At 57.2% G+C, this 19,945-nt stretch overlaps 10 protein-coding genes across 10 annotated transcripts; 3 read left to right on the plus strand and 7 right to left on the minus strand.

The window, feature by feature from the left end:
- Positions 1–395: 395 nt before the first annotated feature.
- gel2 (1,3-beta-glucanosyltransferase gel2) lies at positions 396–2,124 on the minus strand (the record flags this gene model as incomplete). The annotated part of the gene is made up of 4 exons (XM_025648973.1): positions 396–1,346; positions 1,417–1,801; positions 1,885–2,015; positions 2,116–2,124. 4 exons carry the CDS (start codon positions 2,122–2,124, stop codon positions 396–398), a joined length of 1,476 nt encoding a protein of 491 aa, XP_025499452.1.
- Positions 2,125–3,027: 903 nt separating this feature from the next.
- On the minus strand, positions 3,028–4,014 carry BO66DRAFT_461910 (TOM complex receptor protein TOM20; the record flags this gene model as incomplete). The annotated part of the gene is made up of 3 exons (XM_025652349.1): positions 3,028–3,554; positions 3,634–3,879; positions 3,957–4,014. 3 exons carry the CDS (start codon positions 4,012–4,014, stop codon positions 3,352–3,354), a joined length of 507 nt encoding a protein of 168 aa, XP_025499453.1. The 3' UTR covers positions 3,028–3,351.
- A 241-nt stretch (positions 4,015–4,255) lies between these two features.
- BO66DRAFT_383196 (exocyst subunit EXO84) lies at positions 4,256–6,751 on the plus strand. Its single transcript, XM_025646043.1, has 3 exons — positions 4,256–4,804; positions 4,867–6,136; positions 6,187–6,751. Exons 1-3 carry the CDS (start codon positions 4,393–4,395, stop codon positions 6,584–6,586), a joined length of 2,082 nt encoding a protein of 693 aa, XP_025499454.1. The 5' UTR covers positions 4,256–4,392; the 3' UTR covers positions 6,587–6,751.
- Positions 6,752–7,272: 521 nt separating this feature from the next.
- On the plus strand, positions 7,273–9,657 carry BO66DRAFT_474910 (acyl-CoA synthetase). Its single transcript, XM_025653177.1, has 4 exons — positions 7,273–7,441; positions 7,518–7,813; positions 7,883–9,054; positions 9,118–9,657. Exons 1-4 carry the CDS (start codon positions 7,389–7,391, stop codon positions 9,283–9,285), a joined length of 1,689 nt encoding a protein of 562 aa, XP_025499455.1. The 5' UTR covers positions 7,273–7,388; the 3' UTR covers positions 9,286–9,657.
- A 183-nt stretch (positions 9,658–9,840) lies between these two features.
- Positions 9,841–11,340, minus strand: BO66DRAFT_461916 (uncharacterized protein; the record flags this gene model as incomplete). The annotated part of the gene is made up of 1 exon (XM_025652350.1): positions 9,841–11,340. The coding sequence occupies one exon, from the start codon at positions 11,338–11,340 to the stop codon at positions 9,841–9,843; it is 1,500 nt and encodes a 499-aa protein (XP_025499456.1).
- Positions 11,341–12,268: 928 nt separating this feature from the next.
- On the plus strand, positions 12,269–12,894 carry BO66DRAFT_395330 (ribonuclease-domain-containing protein). Its single transcript, XM_025648196.1, has 2 exons — positions 12,269–12,384; positions 12,463–12,894. Exons 1-2 carry the CDS (start codon positions 12,370–12,372, stop codon positions 12,853–12,855), a joined length of 408 nt encoding a protein of 135 aa, XP_025499457.1. The 5' UTR covers positions 12,269–12,369; the 3' UTR covers positions 12,856–12,894.
- Positions 12,895–13,151: 257 nt separating this feature from the next.
- BO66DRAFT_461917 (uncharacterized protein) lies at positions 13,152–13,987 on the minus strand. Its single transcript, XM_025652351.1, has one exon. It carries the CDS (start codon positions 13,529–13,531, stop codon positions 13,175–13,177), a length of 357 nt encoding a protein of 118 aa, XP_025499458.1. The 5' UTR covers positions 13,532–13,987; the 3' UTR covers positions 13,152–13,174.
- Positions 13,635–15,790, minus strand: BO66DRAFT_395331 (Zn-dependent exopeptidase). Its single transcript, XM_025648197.1, has 6 exons — positions 15,330–15,790; positions 15,099–15,265; positions 14,660–15,037; positions 14,451–14,593; positions 14,224–14,395; positions 13,635–14,171 (listed from the first exon to the last, which is right to left on the minus strand). The coding sequence occupies exons 1-6, from the start codon at positions 15,730–15,732 to the stop codon at positions 14,097–14,099; spliced, it is 1,338 nt and encodes a 445-aa protein (XP_025499459.1). The 5' UTR covers positions 15,733–15,790; the 3' UTR covers positions 13,635–14,096.
- A 643-nt stretch (positions 15,791–16,433) lies between these two features.
- BO66DRAFT_286350 (alpha/beta-hydrolase) lies at positions 16,434–18,207 on the minus strand (the record flags this gene model as incomplete). Its single annotated transcript, XM_025643131.1, has 6 exons — positions 16,434–16,801; positions 16,877–17,149; positions 17,237–17,539; positions 17,619–17,721; positions 17,792–17,893; positions 17,974–18,207. Coding segments are annotated over 6 exons (1,383 nt in total), but the record flags the coding sequence as incomplete, so codon positions are not given.
- Positions 18,208–18,737: 530 nt separating this feature from the next.
- BO66DRAFT_474914 (uncharacterized protein) lies at positions 18,738–19,599 on the minus strand (the record flags this gene model as incomplete). Its single annotated transcript, XM_025653178.1, has 3 exons — positions 19,493–19,599; positions 19,208–19,415; positions 18,738–19,132 (listed from the first exon to the last, which is right to left on the minus strand). The coding sequence occupies exons 1-3, from the start codon at positions 19,535–19,537 to the stop codon at positions 18,738–18,740; spliced, it is 648 nt and encodes a 215-aa protein (XP_025499461.1). The 5' UTR covers positions 19,538–19,599.
- Between the last annotated feature and the right edge of the window lie 346 nt (positions 19,600–19,945).

Consider the following 19,945-nt stretch of genomic DNA (forward strand, 5'->3'; position numbering starts at 1 on the left):
CAGCAGATGGATTAGACGATATCGATATACTCGTAGCATAAAGCAGGGCAACCAAAGCAACCAAAGCAAGCAACCAAAGACCTCATATTCCCGTGTCTCCCTCCCCATTCATGCCAGGCCCATGGCCCCGGCCCCCGGAGCTTTCAAAAATGGGGGATGTGGAACAAAAACAGACCAGACCTGTCATACTTTGTACATGAAATTCGTCTCCACGCCCACCGACCAAACCGGGGTCAGGGTGAGGCCCCCTGCGGGATTAAGAACACGTTCGCCGGGAACAAGAGAATCATCGTATAGATCAATCAAAAGGATGAGCGAGCTAATGCCATAAGAACATCGGCGCGCGTAAGAAAAATATATAATCTAAGATTCTATATAATGTGTTGAGAATGGGTTCACAGCAAGAAAGCGGCGAACAGGGTGACTCCGCTCAGGAGACCGAGGACGGAGGCGGACATCTGAGCGGCGGCGGTGGTGGCACCGCTCTCGTGGGAGCTGGAGGAGCTCGAGCTGCTGGAGGAGCTGGAGGAGCTGGACGAGCTGGACGAGCTGGACGAGTTGCTGCTGGTCGTGGTGGAGGTCTCGTTGTTGGGGACGTTGGACGCGTCGTCGGCCAGGACGGTGTACTTGATGCTCGAGAGCTTGCCGCCGCTGGAGGAGTAGACGGTCTGGGGGATCGCGGTCGACGAGACGGTGACGAGCTTGCCGACGGTGGCGTTGGTGAAGCCGTTGCTGATCCAGTCGTCGACCTTGGTGGGGCGGCTGGGCAGGTCCCAGGAGTTGAGGAAGGTGCTGGTGCTGATCAGCGCCGAGTCACAGGTGACGGCCTCCTGGGAGGTCTGGGTCGCGTTAGAGGACTCGATGCTGCTCATGTCCAGCTTGCCGTACTGGGTCTTCAGGTTGTCGTAGTCGGTCAGCAGGGAGACGGTGTCGCTGCTGTTGACGGCGACGAGACCGTAGTTGTTCGCCTCCTGCGTCCACTCGTAGACCAGACCGCCCGAGAAGACGGCGGACATCTCCTTGCCGTAGAGGGTCGCGACCTCGGAGAACGTGCGGGGCGTCACCAGGTTGCAGCCGTACTCGGAGAAGAAGACGGGCAGCGAAGAGTTGGAGAAGTCCTCGACGAGCACGTCGTAGCCACTCTCCTTGTAGGTGGAGTCTCCGCACCATGAGTAGGAGTTGAGACCGAACAGGTCGGCCTGGGAGCTGGTCGAGTTCTTGAGGTCGCAAGACAGGTAGTTGAGGGTGTCAACGAGGATGGGGCGCACGTCCGCAGCAGAGTAACCGACGGGGATGGTCCGGTTGGCGTTCTTAGCGATGTAGTCCTTCATGTCGCGGGTGACAGCCTGGGAAAACGTCGGATTTTAGCTATGTTGACAGTTGACAGTTGGCATGAGCGCAAGGCAAATAACGTACCCGAATGTAGGCAGGGGCCTCGTAGACACTGTCCTCGTTGATGACCTCGTTGCCCGCAAAGAAGGCAAGGGTGTTGGGAAAGTCCTTGAAGGCCTCGATGACACCGAAGACTTGCTCAAAGTACACGGCATTGTAGGTGCCAGAGGGGTCGGTACGATCCAGAGAGCCGCCGTATAGCGGGGAGTTGACATCCAAGATCATGTAGATACCGGCACCGTTGAAGATGGAAGCACACTTGCTGTGATCGATGGTGGGCGACAAGTTGTAAACACGGATAGTGTTGACACCAAGGCTCTGCATCAGGGCGGCATCACGAAGACAGGCGTCGGGCTGGCTGAGGGGATCCTCAGTCGTACTGAAGCCAGAGGAACCACCAGGCTGGTAACTGTGTACGAGTGTCGACTATCAGTGATTCTGTTTCTATGAAAATGGCATGACCAGGGCGAATTGGACTGCGGGATTGCTTACTCGACACCCAGGATCTGGAAGCGATCACCAGTCTTGCTGTTGACAAAATCGGTGCCTTTGACAACAAGGGGTGTGACAGCATTGGCAGTGGTAGCCAACGCGCACGCAGTGGCGAGCAGACGAGCGTAAGTCTAGGTAGGGTTAACTGTTGTTCTTGGCTGGGATGATCATGATGATCACGATCATGAGGAAGTATAGGATGGTTTGTTGCCTGAAAAGGGGGGCACCCACGGGAACCATCTTTTCTTTTTCTTTTTGTTTTCTCTCTTCCTTCCTTTTCTATAGAAGCTGATGATGAGGATGATATTCAAATGTGCGCAAATTGCAATTCTAGGTCGATGTCTAGCACCGAATGCAGCGAGCGATAATCTCAGAACGAGCGAACGAAGGACTTAACCAACGGAAAAGAAACGAATGACGAAGAAGGGGAAGGAAGAGGGAAGCAGCGAAGGGGGATTCAGGCTAACGCTTACAGAATAAAAAAAAAAGCAGGGAAAGCGAGCATGATTAAGTACAACCAACCTTCCAAGGTCAGGGAAGGGAAGGGGGGGAGGGCCGGGCAGCAAGACATGAACCCATCCCTGGCCATTTCTCTCCTCCACTAATACTTGAGCAAGTACTGTTAACCAGTGATTTTCGGTGGTTTAATCACGGTAAATCCATCGCGCAAATTGGCAGTGGACCTGGTCAACCTCGCGTTCCACCCTCATTGGCCTGACCGGCACTGGGGCGAGACAAGCGGCACCGACGATCGACCCTGGCACGAGCTGCGAATTATTGCGCTGCTCATCCATTACGCACTTCGAGGTCCGTGATTCATGAAATAAAGGATCATCGGCGGAGTGAGTGGCCCCCCCCCCCCGTCATTCATTCATTCTTGCATTCATGCAACGGTCGCAGATAACTGCAGTTAACTTGGACCTTTCATCCCTTAGTATACTTATACTTTTAATCATCTTTTATATCGACTATCACCCGTTTTCTTCCCGATGACCCCGTCTCACAGCAATAAAGGGAACCACTGCTCGCTTCTAAGAATACACGCCCCAGCAGAGAACAAATAGCCGGAGCAAGGAAATCACGGAAAAAGCAGAAAAAATCATCAGCATCAACCCACACAAGTCATGATGGCGCCGAGCATTACCAAGAGATGTCCGTCTCATCGACACTCAAGACCCAATGCAAATATACAGGGGGAAAGGATAAAAGGAATAAGAAATAAAGCAAGCAGAACACATGAACGACCTAGGAAAATTACACGAGTAGCGGAGAGGGAAAGCGGGATCAAAGAGGATGCTTAGACAGATCCGTCCGAGGGTTTGCAGCCAGACCATGACCCTGCAGAGACTGGAGGTCACCACAGTAGCGACACCCGTTCCATATCAGAGATGCAGGTTCGAGGCAGAATGCGGACGGAGGGAGAAGGAAAGAGTTAAGGACAAAGAGAATCGATCACGGCGGACGAATTTACTCCACACCGTGGCTCTCCGGGCCGGAGCTCTCTGCCGTGAAGGAGCCGAGCTGGAGGCCGGCATCCATGGCGACCATCTCAGCCAGGATCTCCAGGACCTCCTTGGGAACCGTCTTGTCGTAGATGGAGATGAGGTCCTTTGGCTGGGGGTAGACCTTCAAGGCCTTGTAGAAGCACAAAGCGGCCTCAACGGGTTCTGCTGCAAGGTTGGTATCTATATCGCCGGAAATATTGCGGAGAAAGGGCGCGGAGGTCGAATCACCGCGGAAGACACATACCTTCAGCACAGAGGGACTCGCCGCGAGCGACCTGACCCATGAAGTAGGCCTCCTTCTCCTCTAAGTCCGTAGGGAAGCCCTCATCCTTGGCTTGCTGCACGGCGGCCTTGATGGACTCGCGCTGCATGGCGCCCTGGGCCTCGGCTTCCTCCTTCTCAACGCGGGCCATGCGGCGGTTGTTCCGCTTGAGGGCGCGACGGAACTCGGGGTCGGTCTGGCGCTTGTGATCGAAGTAGACGGCGTAGGCTAAACAGGTACGGAGAGCGAGTTAGCAAGACGCACGTCACGCAGGCCATAGATAGCATGGCGTAACTGAGTCTTACCCAGAAGACCGGTGATGATCGTGCCGGCGGTGGCGGCCACCAAAGTGGAGGTTCTCATGATGTAGGTGGGGATGAAGGAGACGGTGATGACCGGGGAGAGACAGCGAAAACGAAAACAATAGCGGGAGATGGAGATGTAGCGAGTCGACTCGAGGGGAGAGAGTTGAAGATGACGACGAGATGCGAATGGCTCAATTGGGGAATGATTTTGCCGGGATCATCATTTCTCCGCCTCGGACTTACCCTCCCGCTTCGGCCTTCGTGCCTGGAGTTGATCATCATCATCATCGGCCGTCGTTGTCGTTGTCGTCTCCTTCCCCTCTATTATTCTTCCCTCTCTCTAACAATACTCCCGGTCGATTGCAGGTTCAATCTTCTCCTCTTCCCCCTTTCTCCCCCCTCCCCCCCTCTCACCCTTCCTTCCTGCTACGTCACCATGGAAAGCCGTGGCTTGACCCTTCGCAGCAAATCTCGCCGTCCTCGACCCCAGATTAGTGCTCCGAAGCCCATCTCCGGCCCTCTTCCGCCTAATACCATCAGCCCCAGTCCCAGCACTTCGACCAGCGCTTCCGCTGTCAGCAAACCCGCCGTCCCCGTGCATGGGACCACCGCCAGCTCTGCCAACAAAGATGCGACCTCTGATCTCGTCAAGCGACGGTACTCGACCCGGTTCAACCAAGTCCCTGACTTTGATGGTGTGCCGCCAGTGCCCGGCCTACCTCCGCTCCCGGCCACGTATGGAGGACTGAGCCCGCCCGAGACGAGTCGCCGACCCTCCACCGAATCGTCGGGTCCGCCAAAGGTGGATTTGGATGCGCTGCGGGATCCCAGTTTGCCCGTCGATAAATGTGAGTTGGCGTGGCTTTATTTCCAACCCAGCCGGCTTCTTGGACGCTGACTTTGGATCTAGATGTGGCCAACCTGCTTGCGAACGCGTCGGAAGAAGAGATCGAGGAATACCAGCGCAGTCTACGAAAAGTCAAGAACCGAACATCCACCGACCTCCAGCAGAATGTATACCAGAACCGGACCCAATTCATCAAGATCAGTAAAGAAGCGGAAAAGCTCAAAGGGGAAATGCGCACCCTGCGCACCCTGATGGCGGAGCTGACTACCACGCTCGGTCAAACTACAGTCGGCACCACCCCTAACCCTATGTCGCCCATGCCCGATGAACGACTGCCCAAGCGTCACGCCAACCGCAGCTCGGTCGCAAATCTGGAGAGCATGTGGAACGTGCAGCTGCAGACGTTGTGGAAGACCGTCGAAGGATCGCAAAAGTTCTTGCCGGTGGTGCCGGGCCGGCACATTGTGATGGAGAGTGGACACTGGGTCGAACTGGATTCGGCAACATGGAAGCCGCGGCGCCCGGTGCACATTGTGCTGCTGAACGATCACCTCCTGGTGGCGGCCAAGAAACGCAAGCGCGTGGATCAGAGCAGCCATCGTGGTCCCGTGCCTACGAAGTTGGTGGCAGAGGAATGTTGGCCCCTTCAGGATGTGGATATGATCGATCTCGGGGCCAATCTCGGCGCGGGGGTTGCGCGCGAGGATGCTGAAGACCGGGGCATCACGAACGCCATCAACGTGCGTGTCGGAGGCAAACCTTTCACCTACCGGCATGACAAGCGGGACAGCTCAGCCAAGAGTGACCTACTGGCCACCTTTCGAAAGACGGTCGAGGATCTCCGACGCAACCTCCGGTCGGACACCGAGGCCGCCGGCAAAGCTGTCCCTGAGGTAACAGGCTATCGCCACGCCTCGTACTCTCCGCAGCCGGATCGGCCGGTCAGTATGGACGGTGGGCGAGACAAGCCTGAGGTGCGCATTGATGTAGACGGCAAGCAACAGAACCTGCGGTGGGTGGAGGGCCAGATCGACGAGCTGGACATTGATATTGCTCTGCAGCGGTTCGAGGATGCTGTGGGCCACATCGAGCGGTTGCGCAAACTTGCCCGAGGGTTAAAGGGCAATGCGGTCGCGCAGGACGTGATCACAACCAAGGTGGATGAGCGTGCGGCCGCCCTGGCCGAGGTATTGCTGCGTGCTCTGGTGGACACTCCCTCCTTCCCTCAAGCGACCAAGACCAAGTCCACGTGGCTGATGCGCTTGGGCTTCGAGGACCAAGCTAGGGAGGCTTATCTTAAGGCGCGAACTGATGTCATATCCAAGCGGATCAGGTGGGTTTCTTTCTGCTCCCATCGTAATGAGCTGAACTGACGTGCTACAGAGCCTGTGTCTTCGAGGGCGACCTCCCGATGTATATCTTCCAGATTTCCTACGTCTACTTCACCTTGATCAAAAACACCATCAGCATTTATCAGCAATGCTTCCCGCCGGCCATGTCCAGTGCCAGCATCCGCTGGGCCAAGCATCACCTCGACGGCTTCAATGCGCTCCTCACGCGGCAGCTGAGCAGCGTGCAGCGGGGGACCACCGTGTACCAGAAATGTCTTGATATCGTGCACGAGCATGCCAGCCTGCTGACCGAGGTTGGAGTCGACTTCACCGATCTGGTCGCCAAGGGGCTGGAGGTGGAGGATTCAGCCGAACGGCCACAGATGACACGCTCGGAGTCGTTGATCTCAGGACTGGCTGAAGCTGCGGCGGCCGCGTCTCCAGTCATTTGAAATAGGGGATGTTTGATCTGTAGCGTTTTTGTTACTCTGCGTACGCTTGTCTATATTTTTATTTTTACTACCCAGCCTCGGGAGGCTCGTTATGTACAATTCAGCTCTGTGCAAGCTTGTTGCTTTGAAATGTAACCTTAGATGCATACTATTATTATATGTCAGCCCAGATCTGCTTCATCCCTTAATTTATACCAGACACTATGCGCTCTACACCTTACTGAACGACCACGTTGAGTGGCGGGATTGTCTTCACCGGGCCGACTTCGGCCAGGGGAATAAGCCTCTTATCGGAGTGGAGACTGTGTCCTCAGGCACCGATCTGCCGTCACTGTCAGCCATATATACCCACCTGCAGTCCTGTGCTGTCTATTCAATTCAAGGTCACAAAACAGAGTTCGGATCAAGAATCTACATGGTGTGAGCTGGAAAGCTACCGATCAGCCACCGTAGTGAATCTCAGCATTTTCCGTGCGACACTTTTTTCTCTCTATGAGAAGCGCAGTACGTAAGAGGAAAACACGCCCGGCTGCCGCCCGAAGCCGAGGAGGCCATCGGCGTCCAGAAGTAGTGCCGAGCGACTCGGGAGGGATGCAAGCCCCCCGAAGCGGCATGCAGTTGGCCGATCCATAACGAGCAATGGAGGGAACGAGCGAGGAAACAGTAGCTGCATCGCTGATTCTTCTGTTTTGTTCTGTCTTTCTTTCTCTCTCTCTACCATACACACGCGCGCGCTTGTTTTGGTTCTAGACACTCACTCTTTTTCGTCTTTCCTCACTCCCCTTCGTTGCCCGTCGCCAAGATGGGTCTCACCGCAGAGGTAGTACAGGACCAGCCATCCTCGTCACAGTCGAGGTAAGATACAGACAGACACATAATCCCTCCTCCGCGGACAACGCACCTATCCGGCTCACATCCTTGAATGACAAAGCTCTTCCGCACTGGCAGCGCTGCCGGAGCTGCCCCTCTTCTGCGCGGCCAAGGAGCATGCCCAGACTCGCCCCTACCACATCGCCGTCGACGATGCCACCAAGGGCCAACAGTTCACCTACCGCCAGCTGCTGGCCGATACGGCCGCGTTGAAGCAGCATCTGCTGGAGACCCTCGCGCTCACGGAGACCGGGGATCTGGCGGAGCGTCGGATCGCGTTCCTGGTGCCCAATGGCTATGATTACGTTGTGACACAATGGGCCGTCTGGGCAGCGGGGGGTGTGTGCGTGCCACTCTGTAGGTTCTTGTCCGGCGGTATATGAACTAGACTTGTGGGTTGGGACTGCTAACCATTTTTGCGAAAAGGTACCTCCCACCCCGTGAAAGAGCTCCTGTACACGATCGGGGACTCGGACCCCTCATTGATCATTCTGCATCCCACCTTTGCCGGAACCCAAGACGCTCTGCTGCAGGGGCTCAGCAGCAGTAGCAGCACGATCCCGTTCATGCACCTCACCCCATTCCAACAAAAATCGGAACCCGAGCTCGCCTCGCTCGCCATGCCCGCCTTCTTCCCTCTCCAGCCCGCACAATGGGCGCTGACCCGCCGGGCGTTGATGATCTACACCTCCGGCACGACCGCCAACCCGAAGGGTTGCGTGACCACGCACAAGAACATCACGTTCCAGGCGCGCAGCCTGGTGGAGGCGTGGCAGTACACGCCGGCCGACCGGCTCATCCACGTGCTGCCGCTGCACCACGTGCACGGGATCATCAACGGGCTGGCGGCGTCGCTGCTGGCGGGCGTGACGGTGGAGATGCACCCCAAGTTTGACCCGGCGACGATCTGGCGGCGGTGGGCCGAGGGCGGGTCGACGATGTTCTTCGCCGTGCCGACCATCTACTCGCGGCTGGTGGACGACTTCGAGGCCCGCCTGCGCGGCACCCCGCAGGAGGCGGCGGCGCGCGCGGGCGCACAGGCCCTGCGACTGGTGGTCAGCGGGTCCGCGGCGCTGCCGACGCCCATCAAGAAGAAGTTCGCCGCGTGCACGGGCGGCCAGGTGCTGCTCGAGCGCTACGGCATGACGGAGATCGGCATGGGCATCAGCTGCGGCTTGCCGGTCGAGCAGCGCATCGACGGCAGCGTCGGCTGGCCCCTGCCCGGGGTGCGGGCGCGGCTGACGGAGAAGGAGACTGGGCGGGTCATTGAGGGGGTGGATGAGGACGGGATGATCGAGATCAGCGGTGATAATGTGTTCCGCGAGTACTGGCGGCGGCCCGAGGCGACCGCCAAGGAGTTCACCGAGGACGGGTGGTTCAAGACGGGCGATGTGGCCCGGCGCGACGCGCAGGGCGCGTACTATATCCAGGGCCGGGCATCAGTCGATCTGATCAAGTCCGGCGGGTACAAGATCTCGGCGCTGGAGGTAGAGCGGAAGATGCTGGGGCTGGACGCGATTCAGGAAGTGGCCGTCGTGGGGCTGGCTGACGAGGAATGGGGCCAGCGGGTGGCGGCGGTGGTGAAGCAACGAGCCGGGGTGAGCTTTCCTTACTAGCGTTGACCTATCCAGAAGTACAGGACCACTGACATCAATACGCAGACGGAGCCGCTGGAACTGGGCAGTCTGCGCGCGCAGCTCAAGCAGGAGATGGCGGCGTACAAGGTGCCGACGGTGCTGAAGCTGGTGGATGCGATTGAGCGCAATGCCATGGGCAAGGTGAACAAGAAGACGATAGTGAAGAAGTATTGGCCGGAGTTGGCTGGGTGATTGTATAGACTGCAGAATAGAGTGAAAGCATGTGCGGTTGGCTGTGCACATATAAAGATACCTTGATTAGGGATGATGTTCTTTTCCGGGTTACTTCGACAGCCGTCAGTTGACAGCATCGAGTACAATCTGCATCAAAGATAAACTCAAAAGTTATCTGTTCTTCAATGACAGCCTTCAGCCGCGTGATGCAGCCCGACAAGAATCTCTTCCATCATTCAATGGCTATCTCTGGCAACACACTCAAACAGAGTCAGCCAATATCAACAAAATGCCTTTGCCTGGTTGCGCATCCTTCCACCCAAGAACTACTGCCCCTCTATGTGTATACGCCAATGCAGATATACCTGAAGAAGAGGCTATTCATCCTCCCTCTTACCCTCCTTACGAGTACACAACTATTCAAATCAATTCAAAAAAAAAAAAAAAAAGCTAACTTCATCCATTTCCATAAACGATCTTCAATTCCAAAAACAAAGACACGATTACAGCTTACTCACCCCATTCACAAGAAAAAGAAAGGGAGCCGAGCTAATCAATCAATCAATCAATCAATCAATCCACCCCCATCGCCGCCGTCTCCAAAAGCCTCCCCTCCCCCTCCCCTTGCCCATCCTCCCAATCCTCCAACGAACCCAAATCCACCCACTCATCCACATCCCCCTTTAACCCAACCTGCCCCTCAACCCATTCCGCCCACGCCCCCTCCCCAAAAAGCCCATACGGCTTTTCCGCTGCCCAGGGAATCGCCAGCAACGCCAAGAACCTCAACTCGAGTTCCAGATGCACGAGCATCGCCCCCTCACCAGCACCTTCCCCATCATGGGGCTGCCACAGGCAAATCGGACATGTATCCGGAACCCCCGTATGCGGAACCCTCCCCGCCTTTTCGGGGGGTGTTGCAGCTCCAGCTACCGCCCCAGCCCCAGCCCCAGCCCCAGCAGCATCCTTTGTGGTCGACGCAGCATCGAAGAAGGAATCATACTCCGCGCGGATATTCCGGCCCGTCGCGAGGTGTTCGACCCAGCCGTGCACCGTGACGAACCCCTCGGCTTCTTGGGATTCGCAGGCCGGGTGAAGACAGGTGAGGTGGCGGAGGTCGGCGGTGAGGTGGCTGCGCCAGGAGGATTTGTCGTCGAGTAAGGCGGTGGGGACCGGGGTGAGGCAGTAGGGGCATTGGAAGGTTGCTGTTTCTGGTTCTTGCTGAATGGTGGAGGGCGGCGGCGGCGGCTCCGTCCAGGACCCGTGAATCACGGCGTCGGCGTGCGGCGGCGCGGGGAAGTTCACGCCGCGCTGCTGGAAGGCGCGGAGCTGGTCGAGGGTGTACACGTCCGAGGAGTGCTGTTGGAGCGCGAGGACGTAGTGTCTTCGTTTGATGTTGAGGCGGATGAGGCGGTGGTGGAGCGGGGTGAGTGTGAACTCTTGGGGATCACGAACAGTATCACGAACGGTGGTCTGCTGCTGCCGCTGCTGCTGCTGCCGCCGCCTCGCAAACCACGCCTCCAACTGCGCCGCAAACCCCCGGTACTCCTCCGCGTGGAACCGCTTGTCCGCGATTTGCTGCCACAGCGGCGGGGGGGATTTCTCGTCCTCGAGCTCGTCGGTGATCACCGCCCCCAGGTCCTGCAGCCACCACCGCGCGGTGTCGAAGGTCCGCCGGATCTGGTCACGGAGGTGCCAGCGCGCGGTCTCGACGTCCTGGGAGGTCTGGATGGCGGAGAGGACGTCGGCGGTGGGGAGCGGGGTGGAGGTGTTCAGGGATTGTGTGGCGGCCGCCGCGGAGGCGTCCAGCGCGGCCAGCTTCCCGCCGAGGTCGAGGAGCTGGAGGGCGGCCTGGCGCAGGTGGCCGATGTGCAGGGTGTAGGTCGATGAGGGGTCCTCGCAGGAGTCGCGGGCCAGTTCTTCGAGGTGCAGGTAGCCTCGGCGGTCGTAGACCAGCTCCCGGAAGGTTTGGTAGAGGTCCTGCGCGGTGGAGTGGTAGTCTGTCAGGCCGCTGTTCTGCGTTAGCTGGTGGAGGTACTGGCACATCCAGGCGGAGATGAGGAGCGCACACATTTTGCTGTTTCTAGGATGGTGGAGTTAGATTGCAGTTGCAGTTGCAGTTGCAGTGTGCGGACTGTACGGTAGGTGATGCGTGTTATAGTCTGAGTCTGTTTACCGACAGGCGATGCAGATGATATTTACTGTGAAACTGGAATTCATGAACCTGGTATTTATACAGCAGCGAAATACATCTAATCTGAGGCTGTACATGTCCAGCAAAGAACATATCCCATTCGGTTCCGGGAACAAAGACCCAAGCCCATTGACTCCCTCCAAGCCCTTATTCCTTACAAGTGCAACAAAAGATTCACGGCAATATCCTCCTGATAACGACCAACAACAACCTGAAAGCACATCCCAGCAGATCGGAGAAGTCCTTACCCGTGATGAGGGCGAGTTAGCTGATTGATGCAGTAGCAGCAGTAGCAGCAGTAGTAGCAGCAGTATAACCCACCTTCACCCCCCCACTCACAACACCACATCAACCACTAACCCAACCACCAAACCAACCACAAAAGCCAACGTGCGACAAGCAACGCACGATACAACCTGAAGCGAGTATAGTAGTCCTGACCCTGGAAGGAAAAGATACTACAAACCAGGGTACAGATCGGCGCCTCCCGTGCCTCCTCCCCGCCACATGCCGTTATCTATCCAAATGATTGGGTGTGAGTCCCCGGCGCCCGGGATCTCCGTCGGAAGTCCCTGAAGAAAACATACCCCCGTCGAACCCTAATCAACCAGTGGTCTGCGTTGCTTGGCCCATTCCCTGAAGATAATCTCGACTGCACTGCAATGCAGCTGCAGCTGCAAAGGCACCGATGTTACCTCACTCGGAGCTTCATGCATTAGACCTGATTGACATGTCGGGGATCGGAGGAGTCCGTTGACGCTGTCTGGGTACTAGATAGACTTCCAGGGGAAAGGATAAATAGGCCTGGTTATCTCGCCTCAGCTCAGTCCAATCCAACCTACTCCAGCACAAACCACCTCAGAGTTTATCCCCAGCCCTATCCAATACAAAGAACCGAAGCTACCAAAATGTCCGCTATCAAGGTAAGCTCCCATCCCCCCATCCCCCCATCCCCTCGTCCCCCAACCCCCTCATCCACCAACTAATCCCTGGGGACAAAGACAATCCTCCTCCCCCTCCTCCTCACCACCTCGCTGGTCCTGGCCGCCCCCGCCCCCGCCCCCGAGCCCAAAGCCGAAGAATCCTGCGCCTACACCTGCGGCAGCACCTGCTACTGGGCGAGCGACGTCAGCGCGGCCCAGGCGAAGGGGTGGTCGCTGCACGAGTCCGGCGACACCATCGACGACTACCCGCACGTCTACCGCGACGACGAGGGGTTCGCGTTCGGCGTGTCCGGCACCTACTACGAGTACCCGATCCTGAGCAGCTTCAAGGTGTACACGGGGGGATCGCCGGGGGCGGATCGCGTCATTTTCAACTCCAATGATCAGCTGGCCGGGGTGATCACCCACACCGGAGCGAGTAGTTATGATGGGTTTGTGGAGTGTTCTTAGTTTTCTTTGATCGGGGGTGGGGGTTCCATGAGGGCTGGCTACAGGGGAGAACTGTGTGTACTGGGTTCATGTCCGACTGTTTCTGGTGATATCAGCAGCCTAGGAAGGGGAGTCTCATATCTCACTGCAGAAATCAATCGAATTCAGAGTCAAGATGATTAGATGGGTAGCTACTCCGTACATGCTAGTATATATACTACGGTTAGGAGTCTATGCACTCGGACCAATCAAATCGACATCGCTACTATCTACGGGGAGCAAGTTTTTTTTTCTTTTTCTTTTTTTTTTTTGTGATGGCCTCAGCCTGTTAAGCAAGCCCCTACTTGCAGCTCTTGCAACCCCCATTTGATTTCGTCCCATTGAGGTGCCGTCCGGTTCGGTGGAGTAGCTCTGTTGCGGGCGAGGGGATCGGACAGCCGTTTCGCCATTGGGTCATCAAGCTCCACAGCCGAAGTGGTAGGACGACCGTGTCTCCAGGCTTCCCTCCTCTCCTGGGATTCCTGCACAGCACCCGACAAATACTCGATGTGCTTCCACCGAGGCGATCGTGAGTTGGGCCAAAACGCCATCCTCTGTCTTGTCCGGGCACTGCTTCGCAGGCCGGATCGGATACTGACGGACCCAGCCAATAAATCTCAAAACTGCTCAATGCAGAGACCAACATGATCTGCCGCATGTCGCAGGACTGGGAAATTGGTGCTCCAATAAAGCTCGTGGGCCAGGAAGCCGAGCTACTCCAATCGGAACCATACGCCAACGCAATATCGCCGGGTCAAACCGTGGCCCTACTACAATCCCTGCTCTTCCATCCACACATACCACCAGTTTACAAGCAGAGGGATCGATTATTACTTCTTTCTTGTTTCATTGATCGATATGTATTGTGACTGTGACCCCTTCCGACTTCACACGCAGTCCCCGAGGGTTGCCGTCTTCCAAGCCGGATGTCTTTGTCTAGAGCTGTTTAGACATCTGTGACATGCTCCAGCTTTGCGATGTGATAGACAGCACTGCTGTTTCCGAGGGATGGGGCGAGGTTCACCTGAGTTTGGAGGGTACGAAAGATGTAGAATGGGCCAGAGAGAAGAATAAGAGGGGAGAGGAGCTTGGCGGAAAGCGGGCTCATTCTCTGGGAAGGACGGAAAGACCAACGGCAACTTCTCAATAACTCAGTATCTATGTGACCCAGGGACCCAGGCTCATGCATATCGACAGATGGTACGTATACCCAACAACTCCGACTACCGCCACTTGTTATCCCAACCACCCTGTTCCACGGCAAAGGCGATCGCCAACTCGCTGAAGCGAGCCATGTGCTGTTCCGCAAATTTTAGTGATGAGCACGACCACGACCGGGAAACCACTCACGTCGATCGAGAAATACCCCGTCTCATCGTCCACGTCCATCGTATCGTTGACGCCATGGACGTACGGATCGAAGTTGCCCGGCATCTTCCCGCCAGCCAGGGGGTTGCCCTCCGACGCAAAGGCCGACGGGTAGTTGAGCTGCGTGAAGGACATGTAGTCCGACCCGGCACCGCTATCCACCTCAAGATTAGAATCCAAAACACCCCTCAAGAAAGTGGAAAACGTACGCGCCCAGTTCATATACCTCCGTCGGAATCGAGATATACTCGCGACTCAGATTGACCGTCCAGTTCGTCAGCGCCGTGTCCGCCTCCGTGGCGATGAAGCCGATCTCCTCGGTCGAATTGTGCGCGATGAACGCCGTCATGTCCTGCCCCCAGCGTTAGTCCCACGGGATGATGATGATGTAGATCACGGGGGCAAAAGGCAAACGTACAAACTCCAACATCGCCCCGATCCGCGCCCCTTCCTCCTTCTTGTACCGCGCAACGGCCTGGCTCCCCAAGAGTCCCCCCTCCTCGGCCGCGTACCAGTGGAACTCCACGGGCCCGTTCTGGGGCGTGTATCCGCTCGCAGCCAGCACGCGGAACGCCTCGAGGATGCTGACGGTGCCCGAGCAGTCGTCGTCGGCGCCGGGCGCGGGCAGCAGCGGGAACAGGTAGTTGGCCGAGTCTTGGTGGGCGCCGATGATGGTCAGCGGGAGTGAGAAGTTGCGGACCTTGGGCTCGAAGCGCGCGATGATCGAGGACTGGGGGAAGGCATGGGTGAAGTACTCCAGGGAGATGTGGGTGCGGAAGGGCGATTCGTCGATGATCTTGAGCGCGTTAGTTTCGTCCCGGTTGCCCGAGTCCTGTGGCAAGGGTACGGGTACGGACCTTGGCGATGTGCTGGTAGAGCCACTGCGAGCTCATCTCGCCATGGATACCCCCGTAGTACCGGTTGTAGTAGCTGGTCATGTGCCGCAGCACGTATTCCATGTGCGCCTTCTCGACCTGATCAAACAGGGGGCGAACGTAGCGCTGGTGCGTCAAGTCCGGCAGGTCTGGTAACCCCGCAAAAATTAACATTGGAACCCCCCCGGATGGAAGGAATGGATATGTACGCACTCGCCGAACCTGCAAGGGCATGCACCTGCTCCGCGTAGAAACCCTCATGCTCCGTGATGTCCATGAACTTCTTCCCCTGCTGCCGCAGCAGCAGCTTGTCGCCCTCGGTCATCCACTGCGGCTGGGGCTCTCCGCGGACGTGCAGCAGCCGGGGCTGGGCGAGGAAGTCGGCGCTATCGGGGCTCAGCGCCAGAAAGGCGGCGACCGGGTCGTCGGGGTGCTCGCGGAGGGCGGCGTGGACGCGGTCTTCGTCGAGGACGAAGATGGCGTCGTCATGGCTGTAGGGGGCTTGGTTGGGGGATTCGAGGATCTGCTGGCGGCTGCTGCTGAAAGAGCTGGACGCACCGAGTGCGGACTGAGCGGTGCTCAGGAGCAGCGGGAGGGTCAACAGAGTGCTGCGCATGGTGGAAATGGGGTGGTGTGGTGGAGTTGGGGAGTTGGGGAGGGAGGGATAAGCTGACGGGACTCGAGGGATGGAGTGGGTGCGATAAGAGGTATTTGTAATTTTGTACGGGGTACGGAGTACCGTACGCATTCGTAGCCCGAGAAATCGGAGCTCGGAGCTGCGGCACGGACCCCAAATCGCGGATAAGATAAGCCTTGGTTGTGCTGGAATCCTGCCGATTGGCTGGATTCTCCAGGCAGCACTCCTCCTACCCGTAAGACTATTCAGGCTGATTGAAGAACAATACAAGGACTGCAGCCCTATATGATCTCTTCATCAAGAGCTGGAATTAGACAACTGGAATACAATCTCACATACACTATCCTGGGAGATTGAAGTATTGTGCAATCCAAGGATCAACAGCCCGCCCTGCGTCATCGAAGGGTCTTTCTGTGCCTATCGGCAAGTAGATGGCTGAAAACTCAACGAGACATGTGCTCGAAGCAAGGAAAATCTATCCTCGGGCACCGAGATCCTCGACATAACCACCCATACACACACTAGCATTACCAAGTAAACCCCAACCGGTCCGCGACGGCCATCAGCCACACACACCACGCGTCGACCTCGGTGGCAGCGACATCAACCTTATGGGACGAACCATTGTACCACAAGTCAACCACCGTGGGCTGGTCATGCGGTTCGGAGGGGTTGAAATCAGGCCCGGCGACGGGATGCTTGGCGAACCCCGCCCATAACTCTTGCATGTAGGCAGTCATGGCCAGCGTGTCCGCGGGCGTGTCGGGCAGATGCGTGCCAAAGATGGCGGGGATCTCCGCCCCGTGCACCGCCCCGTGATTGGGGATGATTGTCCCGGGGGCCGCCGCCTCCGTTGACCACCGATACCGCCAGACACCGGACCTGCGTTTGTTGTTGCTGCTGCTGCTGCTGCTGCTGCTGCTGGCGGTAGTCACATTACAAGCCCGACTAGTCGGACAGGTAAAGACGATATCGCTAGCGAGACGAACAAGCAGGCCGTAGTTCCTCTTCGACAGCGACGAGGAGGAGGGGGAGAAGAGGAGCTTCGCTGCTGCCTCGTCCGCCTGTTTCCGTATCTCCTCGGCTGTTGTCACGAACGGGGGATCGTGCCGCAGCCCGGTACTGATTAGTCGGTCGTGCACGCGATGCCAGGTGGTGTGCACCGGGTCCGTGGCGTTGGAGGACAGGGCGTACACCATGGCGCTGAGCTCGTCGCGCGTGGAGCCCAGCAGCAGCGGCACGTCCGCCAGCCCCGGCCCGTTCAGGATGTGGTCCGTTACGTTGGTGATGCACGTGTGGTGGTCCTCGACGGGGGCGAAGTCGAGCTCGGCTTGCGCGGCGTAGTCGCGTAGCTCGACTGCGTCGACGCGGCGGAGGCAGGCGAGGACCTCCTCGTCTTTCTCTCGGGATCTTACATCCTTGCCGGGCTGGAAATGATCGTGATCAGATCGGGAATCGGATTGGGGTTGGGGATCGGGGCTACCGGTGCAGTTGAAGTGCTCCGCCGCGTTGAGGTAGTTGGCTGTCCCGTTGCCGCCGAACGCGCGCGCAAACGACTGCATGATCGCTGCGCGGAAGGGGGGTCGGTCCTTCGGGCCCGGGGGTGCAGCCAGCAGTTGTTGCACCGAGTAGCCGCCGGCGGACTGGCCGAAGATGGTCACTTTGGAGGCGTTGCCGCCGAAATCGTGGATGTTGCGCTGTACCCAGTCTAGGGCGAGACGTTGGTCGAGGAAACCTGCGTTGCGGTGGGTGAGGGGAAGCGAGGGCGAGTTGGAGAAGCCAAAGACTAGAAGTTGTTCTCGTTGGTATGAGGGTTCTTCTTTGCTATCAAGCAAAAAATGGGGGTGGGGACGGGTGATACGTACTACTTAAACGATAGTTGAAGCTCACGACGATGATGTTTCCACGGACGGCGAGGGCGGTGCCCTCTGTGAATGGGTCTGATGATGTGCCCCAGGCCAGATTCCCCTGGATTTGCATTCAGAAATTGACTCGGATACAGAAGACAGGAGTAGAGAGTCGGGGGCTTGGAACTCACGCCGTAAATCCAGACCATCACCTCTAGATCTGTGGCATTCGATCCCCGAGGGGTCCAGACATTCAGATACAGACAGTCCTCGTCCTCCGTCCACGGGTTATCCTCTGTGGTTGTCATCGCGAGCCCGTCGGCGTGCGGCATCTCTGCATGGTTGGTTGGCGGGATTCCAATACAAGGAGCACGGTATACGCACTGTTGAAGTCTGCAAAGACCTGCATACAGGAGGGTTTGAACTCCTGGGCATAGATGGGAGACGGCCATGGCGCTGGCGCTTCGGGAGGTGCGAATCGCACGGGGGGCGACTGGGCGAAGGGGATCCCCAGATACACATTGGCTGTTTCTGTGCTGGAGGGGAGGGCCTGCGTGGTCCCGATGACAATCCCCGAGGCGATTGTCACGGTTGGGTTGGGAGAAGCCACTGGGCTGATTACTTGCTGGATCGGATACATTGCACGGGGGGTCACCAATTGCAAGGGCTGGAGAATCACCATGGATGGACTTTCAAGCGACCTCTGCTGGCTTTATGTTGGGCATATCCAGTGCTACGACGCCGACTCGTGAGGTCACGGTATCGCCATCTCACCGTTCCACTAGCCTCGCTTCTTTATGATGACATGCTTGCCTCTGTTCCATGGGGCTGTTGTCAACGCAGATGACTTTCAATTGGCTCTGGACAACGGAGATGTGTCATGCACACAGATGCTGAAGTACCTACGTGTCGGACTTAGGGCTTATGTTTTCTAGTTTCAGGGAGACCCGTATCCGCCCCAGCGTTATGCTCAGTATCTGATCAACAGCCCACCGAGTCCAATTGATTGACTAACCTCATCCAGGCACTTTTCTATTAAGTCGAGCCTCAACCACGAGGTCGGAATCATACGCTTCCCAGTACCTCACCCACCCGGAGGTACCTCTTGAGAGTTAAGGTACCCAACCACCAGCCACCTCACCGCATCGCAACCCTCACACCACCAGTCGACGACTTCCCCAGATCCAAATTCGCATCAAACTCCACCGTCATCCACACATCCATGTGCTCGCCTTTTCCCCCGCGCCAGGTATGCCGCGGATGCACGACGACGTTCTGCCAGCCACGACTCGCCTGGCCGTCCGCATCCACCTCCCACACGCGGCCATGCTCTTCCAGCTCTTTGAGGGCAAGTCGCGTGAACCTTTCGGGATGGTTGGCCTGCAGCATGTCCAGCTCCGCCGCGGACTGTTTGATGTCCGGTGCGCAGGGCACCCAGACGCCCCCTTCCTCGGTGCCGTAGGAGAGACAAATGCACAGTTCTCGGAGGATGTCGTTGCTGTGGTTGTGGAAGTGGCTGTATGTTTTGGTTCCTGTGTGCGATTTGATTAGATCAGGGGATGGAGAAACAACGCATATACAAAGAAAAAGAAAACAAGGGCTCGTACCAGCCGCCCAGAACTGCAGACGCGCAATAAAACCCTTATCGTCGGCGAACTGAAAATTAAAGCCCCGCGGATTATGGTAATTGACTCCAGCGTAGGCGTCGCCTCCCCACCACAGCTCCTGGGACGGACGAAAGGCCAGCGGGGTGAGGTGCGGGCTCACGGTATTGAAGGTCACCTCCACGGGGACCTTGTCCACGCAGGGCCAGGGCTGATGTTCGGAGACGATTGCCACGGAACACCCTGTCTGTTTGTCTCACGGGGAAAAAGACAGGCCGCATTCGCTACATGGGTCAGCCGGACGGTCTGGACTTCTGCTGCCACTGCAAACATGACCGCGTGCGGACGGTTGCTTGTGTGAGCCCAGGCACGGACTTGAAGGTTAGTTAATTGTGACGTCTGCTACTGGATGATGATGATGATGATGATGATGATGATGATGATGATGATGATGATGATGATGATGATGATGATGATAAGAGATAAGAAGGGAAAGCTCGCGGTGAATTCAACAGTCGTGGAGTATAAGACGTGTGGCGGTAATAATAGTCTAATGGAGAGTTGCATCAGGGCCCCGTCCATAGTGGGGATTTAGGTTGGATCCGGTTTCCCGCATCCCCGGTTGTGTTGGGCCCCAAAGCCAGTTCGGTACCGTACCGTACGGTATGCTAGATGTAACAAGGTAGGCTTTCTTTCCAAGTAACTTAAAGAGTAAGTGACAGTCGAGTCATATAACTCCCA

Source organism: Aspergillus aculeatinus (assembly GCF_003184765.1).
Source record: "Aspergillus aculeatinus CBS 121060 unplaced genomic scaffold BO66scaffold_61, whole genome shotgun sequence".
NCBI classification, from domain to species: Eukaryota; Fungi; Ascomycota; class Eurotiomycetes; order Eurotiales; family Aspergillaceae; genus Aspergillus; species Aspergillus aculeatinus.

Bases quoted from the DNA above. Each gene is read 5' to 3' on its own strand.
- BO66DRAFT_383196 (XM_025646043.1), top strand. From the start codon at position 4,393: ATGGAAAGCCGTGGCTTGACCCTTCGCAGCAAATCTCGCCGTCCTCGA. The intron at 4,805-4,866 runs GTGAGTTGGCGT...CTTTGGATCTAG, and splicing joins CAGTTTGCCCGTCGATAAAT to ATGTGGCCAACCTGCTTGCG. The intron at 6,137-6,186 runs GTGGGTTTCTTT...GACGTGCTACAG, and splicing joins GTCATATCCAAGCGGATCAG to AGCCTGTGTCTTCGAGGGCG.
- BO66DRAFT_474910 (XM_025653177.1), top strand. From the start codon at position 7,389: ATGGGTCTCACCGCAGAGGTAGTACAGGACCAGCCATCCTCGTCACAG. The intron at 7,442-7,517 runs GTAAGATACAGA...TGAATGACAAAG, and splicing joins CCATCCTCGTCACAGTCGAG to CTCTTCCGCACTGGCAGCGC. The intron at 9,055-9,117 runs GTGAGCTTTCCT...ATCAATACGCAG, and splicing joins TGGTGAAGCAACGAGCCGGG to ACGGAGCCGCTGGAACTGGG.
- BO66DRAFT_461917 (XM_025652351.1), bottom strand. From the start codon at position 13,531: ATGCGGCAGATCATGTTGGTCTCTGCATTGAGCAGTTTTGAGATTTAT.
- BO66DRAFT_395331 (XM_025648197.1), bottom strand. From the start codon at position 15,732: ATGCGCAGCACTCTGTTGACCCTCCCGCTGCTCCTGAGCACCGCTCAG. The intron at 14,594-14,659 runs GTACGTTTGCCT...CGCTGGGGGCAG, and splicing joins TCGGGGCGATGTTGGAGTTT to GACATGACGGCGTTCATCGC. The intron at 14,172-14,223 runs GTGAGTGGTTTC...TTTGCGGAACAG, and splicing joins CGGGGTATTTCTCGATCGAC to CACATGGCTCGCTTCAGCGA.